Source organism: Hemiscyllium ocellatum, chromosome 2 (assembly GCF_020745735.1).
Source record: "Hemiscyllium ocellatum isolate sHemOce1 chromosome 2, sHemOce1.pat.X.cur, whole genome shotgun sequence".
Taxonomy (NCBI): Eukaryota; Metazoa; Chordata; class Chondrichthyes; order Orectolobiformes; family Hemiscylliidae; genus Hemiscyllium; species Hemiscyllium ocellatum.
The window spans coordinates 22,396,990-22,413,939 of NC_083402.1; the positions used below are offsets into that span (position 1 = coordinate 22,396,990).

Sequence of the window (16,950 nt, forward strand, 5' to 3'; positions counted from 1 at the left end):
CCATTCCTCATTTATTAAGAAAACTGACTGACTTGCTTCTGATACTGAGCTACATAAAATCTAATATATAATTGACTTTTAAAAGGTGCTGATTTGCCGAAGTCAGAAGTCACGTGACACCAGGTCACAGTCCAACAGGCCTATTTGAAATCACAAGCTTTCAGAGCACTGCTCCTTTGTTCACAAGCCCTGAAAGCTTGTGATTTCATATAAAAAGGTTACACTGTAACCTGGTATCATGTGACACCTGACTTTGTCCACTGCAGTCCAATGGAGGCACCTCCATACCAAGGCTCTTAAAAGTCAATAGCTTTGGTGTGGTCAGTGGCAGATGAGTATTAGCTCATTCCTCCTAACTTGATTGTTAAATCTACAAATGCCCTATCAATGATAATTCAGAAACTGGAGGCATTGAGAGAGGTTATCGGGCTGTCTGACATCTGGAACTGGATGAACAGAAATTAGTCTAACTAAATAGTTTTTGATCAACACCAGATACACCATTATCTAGCCACTAAACACAAGCCCCTCCCTGCTGAACTCGATTTGATGTCATAGTTGGCGCAGAGATGGGTTTCCTGACTATATATTTGTACTAAGATCACCTAAATACACCTCCATAAAATCCTCCGACTCAGTTCTGCCTCTGCTTATCAGCTGTTTAAACCATTCTCCTTGCCTTCTTAACCTCTGGACTTCACCCTTCCAAAGCTCTCCTCAGCTCGGACCATCAAAAGGATCTCTTCAGCTCTGGAAATCCCTTCTGTCTTCCTCACTTTTCTGCTTTAAGATACTCCTTAAACTGAAAGCATTTTGCCCGAAAGTCTCATTGTGGCTTGGTGTCAAATTTTGTTCAGTATCATTATTGGTGAAGTACTTTGGAATGAGACTTTGCATTACAGGCACAGTAGAAATACAAGTGTTTATTGTTAACAAGCTGTCGGGGATGTTAACACTAATTTACACAACAAAATTCTTCAAATAATATGCTCCAGCTGTTGTGGCAAAGAGATAAATATTGGATTGCTTTCAAACCAGTTTTAGGAGTTGCAGTGAAATTCAGTCAACTGTTTGAAACACATTTAAAAAACGTATGTTGATACTAATAAATTGCCATCTGTTAAACAGTCAGGGTTTTACATTATGGGGGTAATTTTCAACTTCACTGCCAGGGCAGTAATGGAGCGGGACAGATTTTCCACTAGATCTTTTTCCATACTTTGATTGTCGTACCAATTTAATTTTAAATTTCCACTTAACTGAAGCATTATGCCAGATGTGACAATAATACAAGGCAAGTGAAAATACTTGACAGAAGTCACACACTAACAATAACACAAGGGGATGGCATCTTACTGTAACTCATAATCCTGATGAATGATGGCATCTAGCCAAAACAATAGTTAGCTCCAAATATTGCTGGATGTTCACTCACATTTTTAAATGAGACAGATAATGTCATCATATACAACAGAACTTCCAAAGTAAATGAGGCTGTTGGCCCAAATAATATTTAGTCAAGTTGACAATCTTTATGCTAATATGAGAGACAGAGAACACGAGTGTGAGACAAGCAAGGAGTGTGCAAGCATGAAACAGATGGAATGTGCGCAACACAAATGGAAAAAGAGAGTGTGAGCTCAAAAATGATGGAGACAATGCAATGCAGGACAGATGAAGAGCGCAAGATGGCGCAACTAACAGTGAAACAGAGATAGTGAGGCATACAGAGAGACAGAGACATTCATTAGAAGCTTTAGAGCCCAAAAATACATACCCTGGGATTTTATGCGTTGCACCATTGGTGGATGTTCCAGCCACTATCCTTCTACTCTTATCAATTACAATCATACCTAAATTCAAAAATTCAACAGCAAAATATCATACAGGAATCCATAATTCCATACAACTGCAGGGTAGTTGTAAAGTCTCCTTTAATAATGGCCACAACTACATGAAAGTCAACTCGCAAATGAACTCAGGAGAAAACACCACATAAAAGACATAAAAGGAATTGTGATAACTCCCAAACCTTTACTTTATCAATGTCATAAACCATAAGTAAATGATTGAGAATTTAATAAACTTGATCTGACAGCATATTATCAGTGAGCTTTAATACAAATTACAAGAGTGCAGTAGATCTTTCATTTATCAGAGATTAATACGGTACAGAAAAGGCCCTTTGGATTATTGTGTCTATAGTGCCTGCACTAACTACACTAGTTCTATTTTCCAGCACTTGATCCATAACCTTGGTGTTATGACATTTCAAGTGTTCATCCAAGCACTTTTCAAAAGTTGTGAAGTTACCCTGTTGAAGACCCATCTGTGTGAAAGATATGCAAAGACATCACTGAACAGGTTGATTAGAAAATGTCTACACCTATAATCATGACAACACTGAATCTTCTCTGCTCAAAATATAACCATCTGATCTAATCCAACTCCAATTCAGAAGGTCTCCATCCCAGGTAACATCTTAGTGAATCACCTTTGCACCCCCCCACAGTAATCACATCCTTCCTATAGAGTGGTGACCAGATACTCCACAGTACACCAGCTGTGGCCTAACCAAAGTTCTATACAGACCCAACAATGACTTCTCTGCTTTTATATTCTGTGCCGCAATTGATAAAGGCAATGTCTTGTATACCTTAAGTACTTGTTAACAATTTTAGTCTAAAAATTAAGGAGACCTTTTTTTTGCAATTTATTTTGAATTATTTATATATAGTAAAGTTCATAATTGTACACTTCATTTATATTGTATTTTCCTTTTAATTATTGTCTATAGCTATGTGGTGAATGATGAATACTTATTTTATTTGCATCATAATTCAATATATGCAGCCAAGATAAGTTTTCCAATGAACCAGTTACCTACCCACCTACTTTTCATCATTTCTTAATTATTACATGGGATGTGAACATCACTCGCTTAGCCACGATTTATTGCCCATCTCTAGCTACTCTTAAGAAAGTGGTAGTAATGAGCTGCCTTCTTGAACTGCTGCAATCCAAAGAAAGTAGACATTCCTAAAGGACTATCAGGGAAGAAATTCCAGGATATTGACCCAAAAGGGGTGAATAAACAGGATATTTCCAAGTCAGAATGGTGCTTGACTTGCAAGAGTACTTGGAAGTGGTGGTGTTCTCAAGCGGCTGCTTGTAGTCTTCAAGCTGGTAGAGTTTGCAGATTGGGAAAGAGCTTACCAATGGTGTCATGGTTGTGAATATCGACCACCTGTGCTGGCATTCTATGTCTTTTTGACCATTGCCCTTCCTTTCGTTTATATGGTCCACAAGATGTTTTAGCATTTGGAAAGACATTCTGTGAAAACCAAATTTTTTTTAACACAATACCTGGTAATATTATAAAATTCTTATTAATTTTCATCATATGATTGAAAAGAAGTAAAAATATTTAACAGGACTTGTCCTTGACAGAAGTGGCACCCACCTTCCAGTAATTGGGCTGGCATTTTTTGCTCAGCCATTCTGCATGGATGGACAGAGATTTATTTGATGTTAAGTCTTCACTGAGGAATCCCATATTCTGAGCAAAGATTGATGCTGTTGGAAAAACATTACTTTCATATGAAAAATTCAAAGATACTGCATTGATACACAGAGCAGTACATTACAGGAACAAGCCCTGTCGGTCAGCTATCTGTAAGAATTATAGGGTATTATGGTAGGGGATTTTAACTTTCCAAACATAGACTGGGACTGCTATAGTGTTAAAGGTTTAGATGGAGAGGGAGTTGTTAAGTGTACACAAGACAATTTTCTGATTCAGTATGTGGATGTACCTACTAGAGAAGGTGTAAAATGTGACCTACTCTTGGGAAATAAGGTAGGGCAGGTGACTGAGGTGTCAGTGGGGAAGCACTTTGGGGCCTGTGACCATAATTCCATTCGTTTTAAAATAGTGATGGAAAAAGATAGACCAGATCTAAAAGTTGGAAGCTCTAAATTGGAGAAAGGCCAATTTTGACGGTATTAGGCAAGAACTTTCAAAAGCTGATTGGAGGCAGATGTTTGCAGGTAAAGGGATGGCTGGAAAATGGGAAGCCTTCAGAAATGAGATAACAAGAATCCAGAGAAAGTATATTCCTGTCAGGGTGAAAGGAAAGGCTCGTAGATATAGGGAATGCTGGATGACTAAAGAAATTGAGGGTTTGGTTAAAAAGAAAAGAAGGAAGCATATGTCAGGTACAGACAGGATAGATCAAGTGAATCTTTAGTAGAGTATAAAGGATGTAGGAGTATACTTAAGATGGAAATCAGGAGGGCAAAAAGGGGACATGAGATAGCTTTGGCAAATAGAATTAAAGAGAATCCAAAGGGGTTTTACAAATATATTAAGGACAAAAGGGTAACTAGGGAGAGAGTAGGGCCCTTCAAAGATCAGCAAGGCGGCCTTTGTGTGGAGCCACAGAAAATGGGGGAGATACTAAATGAATATTTTGCATCAGTATTTACTGTGGAAAAGGATATGGAAGAAAAGGACTGTGGATAAATAGATGGTAACATCTTGCAAAATGTCCAGATTACAGAGGAGGAAGTGCTAGATGTCTTGAAATGGGTAAAGGTGGATAAATCCCCAGGACCTGATCAGGTGTACCCGAAAACTCTGTGGGAAGCCAGAGAAGTAATTGCTGGGCCTCTTGCTGAGATATTTGTATCATCGATAGTCACAGGCGAGGTGCCGGAAGACTGGAGGTTGGCAAGTGTGGTGCCACAGTTTAAGGGTGGTAAAGACGAGCCAGGAACTATAGACTGGTGAACCTGACCTCAGTGGTGGGCAAGTTGTTGGAGGGAATCCTGAGGGACAGGATGTATATGTATTTGGAAAGGCAAGGACTGATTAAGGATGGTCAACATGGCTTTCTGCGTGGGAAATCATGTCTCACAAACTTGATTGAGTTTTTTGAAGTAGTAACAAAGAGGATTGAGGGCTGGCAGCAGATGTGATCTATATGGACTTCAGTAAGGTGTTAGACAAGGTTCCCCAGGGGAGACTGATTAGCAAGCTTAGATCTCATGGAATACAGGGAGAACTAGCCATGTGGATACAGAACTGGCTCAAAGCTAGAAGACAGAGGCTGGTGGTGGAGGGTTGTTTTCCAGACTGGAGCCCTGTGGCCAGTCGAGTGCCACAAGGATCAGTGCTGGGCCCTCTACGTTTTGTCATTTACATAAATGATTTGGATGCGAGCATAAGAGGTACATTTAGTAAGTTTGCAGATGAAACCAAAATTGGAGGTGTTGTGACAGTGAAGAGGGTTACCTCAGATTACAACAGGATCTGGACCTGATGGGCCAATGGGCTGAGAAGTGGCAGATGGAGCTTAATTCAGATAAATGCGAGGTGCTGCATTTAGGGAAAGCAAATCTTAGCAGGACTTATACACTTAATGGTAAGGTCCTAGGGAGTGTTGCTGAACCAAGAGACCTTGGAGTGCAGGTTCATAGCTCCTTGAAAGTGAATTTGCAGGTAGATAAGATAGTGAAGGTGGTGTTTGGTATGCTTTCTTTTATTGGTCAGAGTATTTAGTACAGGAGTTGGGAGGTCATGTTACGGCTGTACAGGACATTGGTTAGGCCATTGTTGGAATATTGTGTGCAATTCTGGTCTCCTTCCTATTGGAAAGATGTTGTGAAACTTGAAAGGGTTCAGAAAAGATTTACAAGGATGTTGTCAGGGTTGGAGGATTTGAGCTATAGGGAGAGCATGAACAGGCTGGGGCTGTTTTCCCTGGAGCGGAGGCTGAAGGGTGACCTTATAGAGGTTCACAAAATTATGAGGGGCATGGATAGGATAAACCGGCAAAGTCTTTACCCTGGGGTGGGGGAGTCCAGAACGAGAGGGCATAGGTTTAGAGTGAGAGGGGAAAGATATAAAAGAGACCCAAGGGGCAACTTTTTCACGCAGTGGGTGGTACGTGTATGGAGTGAGCTGACAGAGGAAGTGGTGAAGGCTGGTACAATTGCAACATTTAAGAGGCATTTGGATGGGTATATGAATAGGAAGGGTTTGGAGGGATATGGGCCGGATGATGGCAGGTGGGACTAGATTGGGTGAGATATCTGGTCGGCATGGACTGGTCTGTTTCCATGCTGTACATCTCTGTGACTCTATCACGTATGTCCTGCTGATGATGCCATTCTAAACTAAACCCATCTGCTACCACATGCTTTGTATTTCTCTATTCCCTATCTATCTGTTTAAATGCTTTTTAAATGTTGCTTTTGTATCAGCTTCTACCAAATCCCTTGTCAGCATATTCCAGGTGCCTACCACCCTCTATGTAAAAAAAAAGACTTGTCCCGCACATCTCCTTTAAACATTCCCCCTCTCACCTTAACCCTATGCCCCTTGGTTTTTAACATTTCAATAAGACTCCGACTATCCAGTCTCCCCAAGTCTCTCTTAAATTTTTAAACTTCAGTCAGGTTGCCACTCAGCCTCTGACACTCTGGAGAAAACAATCCAACCTTTTTTGTTCAACCTTTCCGTACAACTAATATACTCAAACACAGGTAACATCTTTTCACCCTCGCCAATTCCTCCATATCCTTCCTGTAGTGTAGTGACTAGAATTGCACACAATACTCCAAACACAGTTCAAAACCCGACTTATGCAGTTGAAACACACCATTCTAGAGTCTCACTCATAGCCATAGAAATGCCTAACTGTGCCCCACACTATAGAGTCCCCTTTCAATCTATGAATTGTTCACGTGCATGCAAGACATTGAAACTGACCTTCTAAGTCTCAGCCCTTTAATTATCCTTTGGCAATACAAAGATTTGGAAAAGTACTTTGGGGAGGCCACTGACTATTTTCTGGTACTCCCTCTATCTCATTTATTCACGATTTTAAATCTACAATAATTTCACTTAGCATTTCCTAACATATCAGTTTTCTGTCCACTAAGATGACCCGGGAATGTATTCTTGCCTGCCTGTCATGTTCTCGGTCAACATATTCAAGAATTGCTACAAAATTTATCAAAGATCATGTATTCACATGGACCAGCATGAGTTAAATTCAGGCCAGCTTAACCTCAAAAAAACAATGTAAGGGATGAATTCTCTGGATTTTAATAGGGTTTCCTCGGCTTGAACTGTTCTCAATTAGCCATTTCCCACTGGAGACACAGTCAAGAGCATTGTTCTGGTTGGTTGAATTGATGGTCAGTGTGAAAACAAGGTGCTGGAGAAACTCAGCATCTCTGGTAGTATTTGAGGAGGGAGCAACAAAGTTAACATTCAAGACAAATTCTTCCTCAGAACTGCTCAATACGCCAACTCCAGCACTTTGTATTAATTCTGATCTCCAGCATTTTGCTCGTACATCAGGAAAGAAGATCTTGAAAGCAATTTTAAGCAAAAGGAAGAATTAAGTCTGTTCCTCACTATTGTGTATATAATTGTTCTTGCATCACTAGAGACAGGACGCAAGAGGCATAGAATCATTAAACTGACAACTATTCATTAATGTGTCAACTATCCATTATCTCAAGTGATTAGTTAATTATTCAAGAGCTGCTTCTAAGCAAATTGCAAAAAAGGTCTTTTAACATGTTGCAAACTTTTTTTGCCATTAGGCTATGTTGTGTGCAATTCGGGTCAGTACACTACAGGAAGGATATGGAGGCATTGGAGAGGGTGTAAATGAAATTGCCGAGGGTGTCACGGTGGCTCAGTGGTTAGCACTGCTGTCTCGTAGCACCAGGATCCCAGGTTTGATTCCAGCCTCGGGTGACTGTCTGCGTGGAGTCTGCACATTCTACCAGTGGCTGCGTGGGTTTCCTCCGGGTGCTCTGGTTTCCTCCCACAGTCTAAAGATGTGCAGGCCAGGTGAATTGGCCATACTAAAAATTGCCCATAGTGTTAGGTGCATTAGTCAGAGGGAAATGGGTCGGGGTGGGTTACTCTTTGGAGGGTCGGTGTGAACTGACTGGTCTGAAGGGCCTGTTTCCACACTGTAGGTAATCTAATCTATGTTGGAGTATATACTAGTTGTAAGGAGAGGTTGGATAAACTTGGATTTTTTTTCTCCAGAATGTCAGAGGCTGAGTAGCAACCTGATAGAAATTTACATATTTAAGTCACTGACTGACTGACATTTCTCTCAGTAAGTAAACAAATATGTCACACAATCAGCATTGCATGATTTACTCTTTGTGATATGAATCCTTTCCAATACATTAAACCCAAATCATTGCTTCAAACATAAAGAAACATTCTGCTTTCCAGCAATATTATATGCTGATAGTAAGATAACAAATCCAAAATAAACCATAACTGTTCATTTTTTTCAAAAACAAAAAAAAGAGTATACTCCGTGGAACTGAATGACACGAGGAAATTTAACAAAAAAAAAACTGCCTTCAAATAAAAATGGAGCCATTAGATTTATGTTCAAAGTCATTCAAATGAAGACATAAATAAAAATTGTGTCTGGTCTAATTATTTTGGACTAGTGAATCTACCCATTTAGTCAGTCATTAAATGTGCATTTTTCCTAATTGGAGTTTGTTTGTCATTTCTTTGCAATGCATAGTTGGTTTAACTGCTGCTCAGAATGCAAGTGCAAGACACGTTTTGAACTGCCTGAAATTTCCATCAGTCTTTGTAAAGTGTTGTCCATCATTGAATGTTGTGTGCTGACAGAAGTCCAGAAAAGGGCTGCAAGAAAGCTTAAGGGAGTTGCTATATAGATGCTTTGGGGAAAAGCAACTAAGACTTTTCAAGACATAGATGCGAAAGGCCTTGGAAACTGAGTAAAACCCTGTCGGCTGTAGTCTGACATATCAAAAAATTTGTGAATGTTAGCTGCATTTGTAAATACATAGAACAAAAGAAAACTTATTTGGATTATCACTTCATGTAATGCCAAGTTTCCAATAGAGTACAATGCACTTTTGTAAGTTTTATGAATAAATTAAATATGTTGAAAAACAAGAATATGTTAATACAAGTTCTTTTATCATTATTGAACAATGGAGATTTACCTGACTCTCCCACCAACAATGAATGACTGCTATGTTCCATCACTGCTCTTGCAACACTGATTGCACTTTTAATTCTTCGCAGGTTTCCAACTGCTCCAACCTCAATTGTGTTACTGAAGAGTTTTAACAACATACATATATAAAAAACGTGTGAGTGAAGAATTTTAATGTTTATGTTTCAATTAAGAGATGGCATGCTGTGAGCATTCATTTCCGTACATTTTCAAAGTTCATGTTCAGAGTGTTCTCATTAAAAATTTTAAATGTGGCATTACACTTGAAATAGATTGTGAGAATCATCTACAGACTTCATGCACATTGTGAACTGTGCGCAATTCAATCTATTCCTGAGATGCTGCCTGGCCTGCTGTGCTTTGACCAGCAACACATTTGCAGCTAAAATACATTTCCAACCACATACAAGAAAATGGACTGTGCAATTCTGAGGTTTTGTGAGGGGAGCATAATCCATTTCAAAATATTTGGGGAATGTGGGAAACAGGAAAACTAACCCTCCTCATACCATCCAGTAATTACATCTACTTGTGTAAAAATTGAGTTTGTTTGAGACAAAACATGAAGCAAAAAAAAAGGTCAGCTTACAATTAATACATGAGGAGTGGTGGTGACATAGTCGTAGTGTCATTGGAATTAATCCAGAACCTCAAGTTGGTTCAAATCCCACCAAAGCAAATGGTGAAGTTTAAACAGAGAGGTAAAGATATATGGCCTTATTAAGATCATGTAATAATTGTTCTAATGTCACTGATGTACTTTGGGAAAGGAAATCCAACATCCTTACCAGGTGTAGCCACATCGGACTCTAAAATCTATTCCATTGTCTTCTAGATAGTTAGGAACGCAAGTGGAAAAAGAGTAACAAAGAGAAAGACTCACTCGGGTGTTCCTGCCATACCACTCCAAAACATGAGCAAAAAGTACATGAAACATGACAGATTTTTCAGGCAAATGTCAACTTTTTCACAAGGTTGACTATTACTGCAGTGAGTTTGGCAGGGTGAACGGCAAATAAAATGCAACAGAAAAAAGCAAAGATTTTGAAGCTAGAAGTTATTTTGAATAAAGGTATTTGCAGAAGACTGTAATTCATCACGCAAATCAATCTTGAAGGTTCAACTGTAAACAGATAAAGTTATTTTCCGCACAGTGGTTAGTTATTTACTCACCCATTCATAATCATAGCATCCAGTGTTGTCTCCCCGTGTTCATCTGGACTTCCACCGTATCCTACAGTGCCATCACACTGCTCAAACTCACACTGGCTGCAGCCTTTCTCTACTGCATCCAATGCTGAACCTCCAGAAAGAAGAGTGTCCCATGCTGAATACAAAACACATCCAAATTAATCCAAACAAATAAAAAAAAGGTAGAAAACAGTTTGTTTTTCTCTTTGGATTTGGGGGTTTGCTGGTAAGGCCACATCTGTTCTCGTCTCTAACTGCAGTCCATAAGATGTAGTTGTGAAGTAGGCCATTCAGCCCATCACGTCTGCTAAGTCATTCAATAAGATCATGAATGAGCTGATCTTTTTTTTAAGATTCCCTACAGTGTCGAAACAGGCCCTTTGGCCCAACCAATCCACACCTACCCTCCGAAGAGTAAGCCACCCAGACCCATTTCCCCTCTGACTAATGCACCTGACACTATGGGCAATTTAGCATGGCCAATTCACCTGACCTGCACATCTTCGGATTGTGGGAGGAAACCTGAGCACCCAGAGGAAACCTGCGCAGACATGGGGAGCACGTCTGTGTGGAGATTTCACCGTCACCCAAGGCTGGAATCGAACCTGGGACGCTGGTACTGTGAGACAGCATTGCTAACCACTGAGCCACCGTGCTGCCCAAATCATCCTCAAATCCACTTTCCTGCTTTTGCCCCATAAGGCTTAATTCCCATACCAGATTAAAAATCTGCCTGTCTCAACCCTGAATGTACTCAACAACCCAGCCTCGATAGCCTTCTGAGTGAAAAATTCAACAGATTCACTAGCCTCAGAAGAAATTCCTCACCATCTTGGTCTTAAATGGGTGTCTCCTTACTCTGAGATGATGTCCTTTGGTCTAAAATGTTCCACACATATAAACAACTTCCCTGCATCTTAACCTGTCTTGATGGTTCGATAACTATGGTAACAGAAAGGCGTTTCTATGGCTGCGAGCAAGACTCCAGGATGTGTTTTGGCTCCCTGGTGCCAGGATCAAGGAGATCTCTGAGGTGGCACAGGATATTTTGAAAGGGGAGGGTGAGCAGCCATAGGTCGTGATTGATAGTAACGACATAAGCAAAAAGACTAAGAGAGTACATCATGGATAGCTCATCCAGAGAGGCAATAAGAAAGATGCAATCATGATGATGGGGTTATACCATAGGCCTCGCAATACCCATTGGGAGTTAGAGGATCAGATGTGGCGGCAGATTATGGAAAGATGTAAAAACAACAGCATGTGGTAAGGGCTGGTTTTAACTTGCCCATCATTGACTATGACACTCTTACTACCATGGGCCTCGGTGGGGTAGGTTTGTTAGATGCACCCAGGAGCAATTCTTGAAACAATAAGTAGATATTTCAATTACGTTAGGGGTCATACTAGATAGAGGAAAGAGTGTCGTCAGGTGATTGAAGCTTCAAAGGGACTGCGTTCTGGGAACAGTAATCATAATTCTAAAAAAAATTAATCTAAAGAGACTATCTAAAGCTAGTCTTTTAAATTTAGATACAGGAGAAATGATTAGGACAAAAACTGAAAAAGCTAAAATGAACAGGTATGTTAAGCAAGGAAATAAGTTAGTACATATAGCAGTAGCAGACATTTAAAAGGATATTTCAGAATACTAAAAGTAAGCACATTCCCACAAATATGAAAAATTTCAAGGGAATGAACCACAGTTCATGGTTATTTTAAAAAGTTAAAGAATGTTCAAAATTAAGGAAAAAGCATATAGTAGACCAAAAATGACAGGTAGGTCAAATTACAAAGAATAACAACAAGCACCAAAAGGGGAATTAAGAACAAACAATTGTGTATGAGCCAGCTTTTTTTTTTGAAAACTCAGCAATATCAAATCAGAGCTTCTGTAGGTATTTAAAAAGGGAAAATGTAAGTGCACTTAGTATGCAGGTACAGCAGATAACAAGGAAGGCAAATGGAATTTTGGCATTTATTAATAAAGGAATACAGTATAAAAGTGGAGAGGTGTTGCAACTGTACAAGGCATTATGTGATGGCACCTGGAGTTTTACATACCACTTTAGTCCCCTTACTTAAGGCAGGATGGAGTTGTAGTTCATAGGAGGTTCATTCTCATGATTGCTGTGTGGGGTTACCTCAAGCTTGAAAAAGGTTCATTCAGTATCTTTCACAAGAATACCTAATATATTACACTGTGTACTTTTGTTCACTTGTAAATTTTCCCAATGTATCTAAAGCCCATTAGTTTTTGGAGGCCCTCTCTTTCAAAGTGTTCTGAAATAAATCACCATGGCTACAGAAATACTTGAAAGTTGATCATTAAAAGCCTTCAGACACAGAAAATCGATTATGTTACTAATTGAAAAAAAATCAGGAAGTCCAACTCAAAAATAAATGACACTAGAATTTAGATAAATTATACACCTTCCATCACAATAAGAAATAAGTTTGTTCGATGATTTTAAGTGAAAAGGAAGAGAGAATAATGTAAATTAGGAGCAGTGATAAGTTACAATATTAACATCCTGTTGAACCTTCCAACAGTTTGAATCTTACAACAGTTTTTGATGTTTTTTCATTTTAAGACCTTTAGATTGTAGTGGTGTTTTATGTGTACTGAATTACTTCAGTGCTTTGATAAATTGCTATGTGTTTTTCTTAAATCAAATTTCACAAGAATAAACCATAAATTTGTTATAACTAATGAAAACAGCTTGAGAATAAATGTCACGTTAATTACATGTTATCCTGTTTAGCTTTTTTGAAGGCCTTGATAGTTTAATCTCAATAGTGAACATTAAGAACAGTTTGTGAATGCAGTGCTGCACACCACACAGCCTCTTCTTCTTGTTACCATTCCAAAACTTGGATAGCTAATATGTCAATGTGTTTGGAATTTAAAATTCAGTTGTCTTCTATTCTGGTAGTGTAGATTTGCACACATTCTGCATTAAAGCTTTCTGATCAAAAGGGTAAGTAATTATACAAGAGTATGTGCCAGCATTACCCATCTCTGTTACCAGAAGCATACCAGGACTTGACATATCTGAAATTTAATATAACTCTGGTTCCTCTTAGAGGTAGTAACCAATAATTGTGTAACCTCTGAATGGTTAATAGACTGGATTTGCTGTTCCACGTGCATCCTTTTATTTGAATTTTGTCATATATGTCTATGGTGTATAGAATTTAGAAAATAAATGTCATTTTGACCTAACTAATTACTCGCTGGATATATGTGCTGCATACCACAGTCACGACAAGGATCCTTGTCTTCACTGAATTAGGTCATCTGACACTGGGTTGGAACATCGCCAGAGCAGTGGTGTCCCATCAAAAAGTGACATCAAGGCACAAAAAGTCACTTGGGATGAGAATAATTTAAATGAAAGTGAAACGTTATCAGTAATCGCCTATAAGATTAAGAGCGGGATAATTAATTAGGATAAAAAAAGTCAATTTTATGATTCATCATCATAAATCATATATATTTATAAAATTTCTTAAATCTAAGGGGACAATGTTTAAATTACAAGAGATAACACTAAAATATTTTACATTTTCATTAAATTAAAATGAGATAAGAAACAAATCAGAATTAAAGTAGAGCATTTAATCGACCTTCCCACCCATAAAAAAAAGTGATAGTGGCTCAAAAGAAACAACCCATTAATGAACAGCTCCTGAGTCTTTTACTTATTTAGTCTTAATTTTGTTTCTTTTATCTCAATTATTAGTCTCCTAATCAAGGGCTTGATGGGGCATTTTGTGCCATGTGAGAACTCCAGGTCACATCCCTTCCCAGACAGTTACAAGTGTTGTCAGCTGGAGGGGCATAAATCCCAGGTTTTGGAGCTTGAGTAGCAGCTGGCAGTCTATGTGCAAAGCTGGGAGTTTATTCGACAACATGTTTCCAGAAATAGTTACCCTGCAGCTCAAGGATGGACAGGTATGTAGGCAGTGGATGATTGCGAGACACTCAAGGTTTAAAAGGCATGAAACCCTGAGTGCATCAGTCTACGATCAGTATTTAGCTTAAAATACTGATAAGAGAAATGGTTCAACTGGGGAGTGCTGCCAGCATCAGTGTCAGAACCAAGATTCCATGTGACTCCGTTGTACAGGAGGCATGAAGAATATGGGGAATGCAGCAGACAAACAACATGATATTTCTGTGACTGAATCCAAGGTTGTATGTTGCCTCCCTGGTACCAGAGTAAAGGATCTCACTGAGCAGCTACAGAGCATTTTGAGGGAGAAGCACAAATTGTAGTCCATACCCATACCAATAATAAAGGAGGATGAAGTCTTCCAGGTCAATTTGAGCAAGTTGAAAAGGAAACTATGAAGCATGGCTGAAAAAGAAGTATAGAAGTAAGTTTGAGAAGTAATTTTGTGGGTGATGCAAGGATTGGGTAGCTGCAGACAATGCGGAGGATTGCCAAAGGATACAGCAGGATATAGATAGGCTGGAGGCTTGGACAGACAAAGGGCAGATGGAGTTTAATCCAGATAATGCAAGCTGAGGCACTTTGGAAGATCCAGTGCAAAAGGAAAGTATACAGTAAATGGCAGAACCCTCAGCAGCATTAACATATAGAAGGATCCAGGCATACAGGTCCATAGTACCCTAAAAGTTTCAACACAAGTGGACAAGGTGGTCAAGAAGGCATATGGAATTCTTGCCTTCATCAATCAAGGCAGAATATACAAATTGGTAGGATATGATGGATTTGAATAGAACTTTGATTAGGCCACATTTGGAATATGATGATGTGGAAGTGCTGCTGTTGGACTCAGATGGACAAAGTTAAAAATAACCCAACACCAGGTTATAGTCCAACAGGTTTATTTGGAAATACAAGCTTTTGGAGCATTGATCCTTCATCAGGTAGCTAGTGGTGTAGGATCATACAACACAAAATTTATAGCAAAATATCAGTGTCATACTCTGCTGCAATATATTGAACAAACCTAGATTGCTGCTAAGTCTTTCATCTTTTAGAATGGGTTGCAGGTTTCGATTCATTAGCATGAAAATCCCAGAACTTCCTTCAAGTCACATTCCTGAGATAACTTAAGGTGCTATAAAAAAACTGACATCTCAGCTCAGACAATGCATTAAAAAGTTATGGGTTAGAGTCTGATTGTATTCCAATTTTGTGTCAGACAGGTTATATTTTCAAAGTAGGAATTTATAAAATGTCACATGGACTATAAAAAAGATGACTGCTTACAGATTGCTAGCTTCTTGAACAAAATAGAATGTATCTGCAAATACAATTCAGCAAATGCAAATTCACCCCATATACTTTTTTGTGTGCGCGTACATGAGAGCGAGGGAGAGAGTGAGTATGAGAGTGTGATGGAGTATATGCCTGTGAGACAGTGTACGCATGGGTGTGAGTGTAGGGTGTGTGTGTGTGTGCGCGCACGTGTGTGTGTGCATGCGTGCGTGTGTGGACAGTTCTGTTTGCCACACAACCAGAAGGATGTGGTCACTTTGGAGAGTACAGAAAAAGGTTTACCAGGATGTTGCACGCCTTGGAGAACATTAGCTAGGAGGAGAGATTGGACAAACTTGCTTGGTTTTCAATTGAATGCCAAAGGTTAAGGGACGATCTGATAGAATTTTACAAAGTTATGAGATGCATGGATAGAATGGATAATCAGACTCTTTTTACCAGAGTAGAAGTGTCAATTACTAGGGTACATAAGGTTAAGGTAAAAGAGGGCAAGTTTAAATGAGATGTGAAAGGCATGTTTTCACACAGAGTGCTAAGTGTCTGAAATGTGCTGCCAGAGGAGGTGTAAGAGGCCAATACAATAGCAACGTTTGAGAGGCACTTTAGCAGATACATGAATAGGCAGGGAATAGAGGGATAAGCAAAAGGTTTCTGGTTTAGACTACTGTCACAGTAGTGTCAGGGCATCTTCCTATGCCCTACTGTTCTTTGTTCATTTCTAAAGAGAGAAAGATGATTGGTGGGGAGTTTAACATGAGGGTCACCACATCTCAGGCCAAAGAGAGGAGGAGGAGGTGCCAGGATCCTTCACGACTCTACTGGAACTTAATCTCAAACAGGATTAGATGAAGACCAGTAGAAAAAACCAGAGCACACATTTGCAACAGCTCTCCTTGAACAAATGCTGATTATGTACTGTCTTAGAAACTTAGACCTACGTGTTTTTCCTATCAGTCGCTTGATTGTTTTGCAGAGCCATGCCTGGCTTGCAACTTACCTCGCTGTGTTGCGTCTTTAAAAGGCCAAGTATTGATGACCAGGGGGAGCTGGGCGGCAGCCAGGAAGCAGGAGGCACTGAGCGCGAGGATCAGTGGAACGTAGCCCGGGAATCCCATAGCAACGCGAAGCGGGCTCCCATTCACAGAAAGCTCCGGTACTACTCAGCCCATCAAGCTCAGGACTTCCTCTTACACACCCACCTACGGTGGCTGCAAAAGGACGGAGAAGTGCTTCCTTGTTTAAAAATAAATTGAGCTGTTCGGGCACTATTTAACTGCAAGATTCGGTCTTCCTAATCTGTCATCTCCTCAAATCACCGCCCCTTCACATAACAGGGATGTGAAACATTTCTTATTCTTTTCTTGCAATTGCTCCCACTCCTTTAGAAACATTTTTTTTGAATGCCCCTCCAAACACCTGACTCTGGGACGTTTATTTTTTTTTAAAAAGTGTTTTCTAAA

At 39.5% G+C, this 16,950-nt stretch overlaps 1 protein-coding gene across 1 annotated transcript in view; it reads right to left on the reverse strand.

Annotated features, from left to right (window-relative positions):
* The window catches only part of LOC132826880 (N(4)-(Beta-N-acetylglucosaminyl)-L-asparaginase-like), a 37,841-nt gene extending 21,179 nt beyond the window's left edge, over nucleotides 1–16,662 (reverse strand). The window contains exons 1-6 of the mRNA XM_060843155.1: nucleotides 16,488–16,662; nucleotides 10,218–10,371; nucleotides 9,031–9,143; nucleotides 3,464–3,576; nucleotides 3,217–3,334; nucleotides 1,778–1,853 (exon numbers count right to left, since the gene is read on the reverse strand). Of these exons, the coding sequence (XP_060699138.1) occupies nucleotides 1,778–1,853; nucleotides 3,217–3,334; nucleotides 3,464–3,576; nucleotides 9,031–9,143; nucleotides 10,218–10,371; nucleotides 16,488–16,605 (692 nt within the window). The 5' untranslated portion in view covers nucleotides 16,606–16,662. The remainder of the gene's footprint in view (nucleotides 1–1,777; nucleotides 1,854–3,216; nucleotides 3,335–3,463; nucleotides 3,577–9,030; nucleotides 9,144–10,217; nucleotides 10,372–16,487) is intronic.
* Between the last annotated feature and the right edge of the window lie 288 nt (nucleotides 16,663–16,950).